Source organism: Eptatretus burgeri, chromosome 1 (genome assembly GCF_056783735.1).
Source record: "Eptatretus burgeri isolate ZD-2024b chromosome 1, Ebu_testis_v1, whole genome shotgun sequence".
Lineage (NCBI taxonomy): Eukaryota > Metazoa > Chordata > Myxini > Myxiniformes > Myxinidae > Eptatretus > Eptatretus burgeri.
Window position 1 is genome coordinate 43,359,391 of NC_140961.1, and position 3,015 is coordinate 43,362,405.

Sequence of the window (3,015 nt, forward strand, 5' to 3'; positions counted from 1 at the left end):
GAACATGTATGGCAGCATTGATTCTGCTGTTTTGATGTGGAGTGGCCAGTCGCCTTCATGCATCGCCCGACAAAACATCATCATTAGAAATGTGGGTTTGATGACGTTGTACACCCACAGCTTTGTGGTACGACTTTGAGTGGCGATCTCATCAAGTAGTTTTTCCAAATCATCCATGCTGGTCAGGTGTAGATTCTCCCTCACAAACACTGGTCGAAGCAGCTCCTCTGTGAGCAATCTCAGTGCCCGAACATTCTGTAGATATTTCTTTCCTTGCAACATCTTATCGACGGAGCCGAAGGACATCATCAGAATCTCTTTCAGGCCGCTGTCTGCCATGAGAGTGCCAACGCAACCCACAAAATCCATGAGGAAATGCATCCCACCAAGAATCACATCTGGTTCTGGTTGATCTGGTTGATCTGGTTGATCTGGTTGATGAAATGTGATGTCAACGGCGATCTTATATATGGCCTGATCGCAGGTGAGAACGAGAATATCCTGGTTGGATGCTCGGGTGACTTCGAATCCTCGGGTGATGGAAGTTAGGACAGTAGTTGGGTCCCCTGGCTTCATGTTTATGAGTGGAAGATATACCACAGCTGTCTTGGGTGCTGGGGTCATTCCTGACTCATGGCAGTGACGTGTATTGTACCCGTTGTACTCAGGAGTGTTTGCTTCAAAGAGCACGTCTTTGATGAAGTTAAAGTCTAAATCTTTGGCTCTGCCACTTGAGATTGTTGTGGCTTGTACAAACTCGTCTGACATGGCAAAACGGTTTGTAGCAGTAAATGGCATAGGAGGTTTCTTCGGTCCCGTATACTCAACGACTCGTGTCTCCCATGGGATAGGGTGCTTCATTTCTTCTTTCGTTAGGTGAGGGATCGATGTATCCAAACCTTCAAGGTGGTCAAGTTCGGTCTTCCACTAAGCTGCCAGCATTGCCATGTAATGACATTCGAGGCGGCAGTTTTGGGAACTGATCACAGCATCAAAGTTATCAATGATGATTTGCACAAGTCCACCCAGTCTGGCATCTCTGAGTCCGGCTAACTGCTGTGCTTTTGATGATTGAACACCCGCTGACCTTCTGAATCGTCGAACCTCATCGTAGGAACAAGAAACATTATACTTGTACAGTTCTGTGATGATCATCTTATGGTCACCAAGAAGTACACCTATGCCTATCTGTAATGGTGTCGGTTGAGAGGTTACCACTGAGCTCACGATATTACCCACCATGATGGATTGTAGTGAATTGTGGAAAGTAGGCTTGATAGCTGATAGTAGTTTCACCAATGTCTCACTAATACACTCTGAGGCTGATTCTCGATCAATGTGCTTAGTGTAGGATTTGAAGTCATCCTTAGCTGCCTTGGTCTCCTTCATGATCTGCTTGCCAACTTTCCGGATACATTCATCCATGTCGCCATTCTGATCATCATCCACAAGCCTGAGATTTGTGGCAACATGCTTCCTGAACACTAGTAACGTTGCCACTCCAGGGGAATGTAATGCCAACATATCTTCAGTGAAATGTTGGATGACGTTCTCAACAAGGACATGTCTGGACATGACAGATCCACCCTTGTCTGCGTATACTGCTTCAACATCGAGCGAATTCCAAACTTTTGAGCGATCATAACCGACTACTTTGACAGTTTCAGCGAAAGCTTGGTCATCAGCAGTACCTTTGCTATTGATCGTGGTAGTTCTCTGAGCATCACGATGGAAACTCATGTTGCAACGGCGGTGATACATTGCATCTGCAGCGTGCAAATCTGATGGTGCTCCGATGATACGTTCACGGACTATTCTACCCAGTTCATCTCCACGTTTATCACAAAGGTCAAGTAGGTACTGTTTGTACGTCTCTCCATCAGCCATCTTGTCTGTGGTTACTCTCGACGCAGGGACTCTGTACTGTTGTGGCACCTTGGGATCATACTCATTCGGTAATATGCAAGGAGTTATGTCATGGCAGAACAAACAGTGCTTCTGAAAGTCAAAAACATCACCACCGGTACTCGAACGCAATCGCTTGGAACCAGCGTTGGAGTCATCATCTGTCTCTTCCTCTGGCATACGCTTGGCCAATTTATTGAGAGTGGAAGGAGATACATATTTGGATACACAATTTTTGTGACATCTAACAGTAGATGATCCATCAGATAGTTCTTTTCGTAGTCTGATATCATCTTGCCGAAGATTACTAGCTTCCAATATTGTGCCGATTCGTGAAGACTGCATCAGCTTCCCAACCCCACAGTTGTAAACTGTCTTGAAGAAGCATTCCTCGGCATCCTTGCTGTCTCCTGCTTCAGCCATATCATTACTTACATCAGAACCTACAACAAAAACAAAGATCGTTAAAAGTTATCGATATATTGGTGTATTTCACAGTGGAAGCACCATGATATTTACGTCTTGAGTAGGTGGCACCAGGTGGCTTCTAAACGGCATCATTACTTCACAATCAGATTATATAACATGTCAAGCACATGTGTAACCAGCAGGATCATTGTTCAACTGCATTCACAATCGATTATATTAGTTTTTAGTGTGATTTTTTTTTTGTGATTTTGGCATTTTTCAGGTATTTTTGGTGGCCATATTGGATTTGTGCTACCAAGATGGCCACCAAATGACCCAATAACATCATAATCCACTTCCTTGGTCTCTAAAACATAGATTTAGACACCAATATCATCCTTTTGCTGTACTTAGAACAGGATTTACAACCTAATTTATATTTTGATTGTATTTGGTGTCCATCTTGGATTCTGCAAAAGCCAAGGCAGTGACAAGTGGCCACTCACCCTAAAATTGATCTCAACACCAATATCTATCAAAATAAGCCAAAAAACGATTGTTACCAAACATTGCAAGGTTCACTAGAAATATGCTGCTCTGCCACCGGACTACTGTGTGGTTGGGTGTTTCTGGCACGCGGTTTGATTTTTTTTTTTTTTTGCACATACGGGCACGTACTAGTACATATATATATATATATAT

The 3,015-nt window shown here is 43.6% G+C and overlaps 1 protein-coding gene across 1 annotated transcript; it reads right to left on the reverse strand.

Moving 5' to 3' along the window:
* Positions 1-927: 927 nt before the first annotated feature.
* On the reverse strand, positions 928-2,328 carry LOC147034351 (uncharacterized). Its single transcript, XM_085851089.1, has one exon. It carries the CDS (start codon positions 2,326-2,328, stop codon positions 928-930), a length of 1,401 nt encoding a protein of 466 aa, XP_085707215.1.
* Between the last annotated feature and the right edge of the window lie 687 nt (positions 2,329-3,015).

Excerpts from the sequence above, each read along its gene's own strand:
- LOC147034351 (XM_085851089.1), bottom strand. The coding sequence starts at position 2,328 with ATGGCTGAAGCAGGAGACAGCAAGGATGCCGAGGAATGCTTCTTCAAG.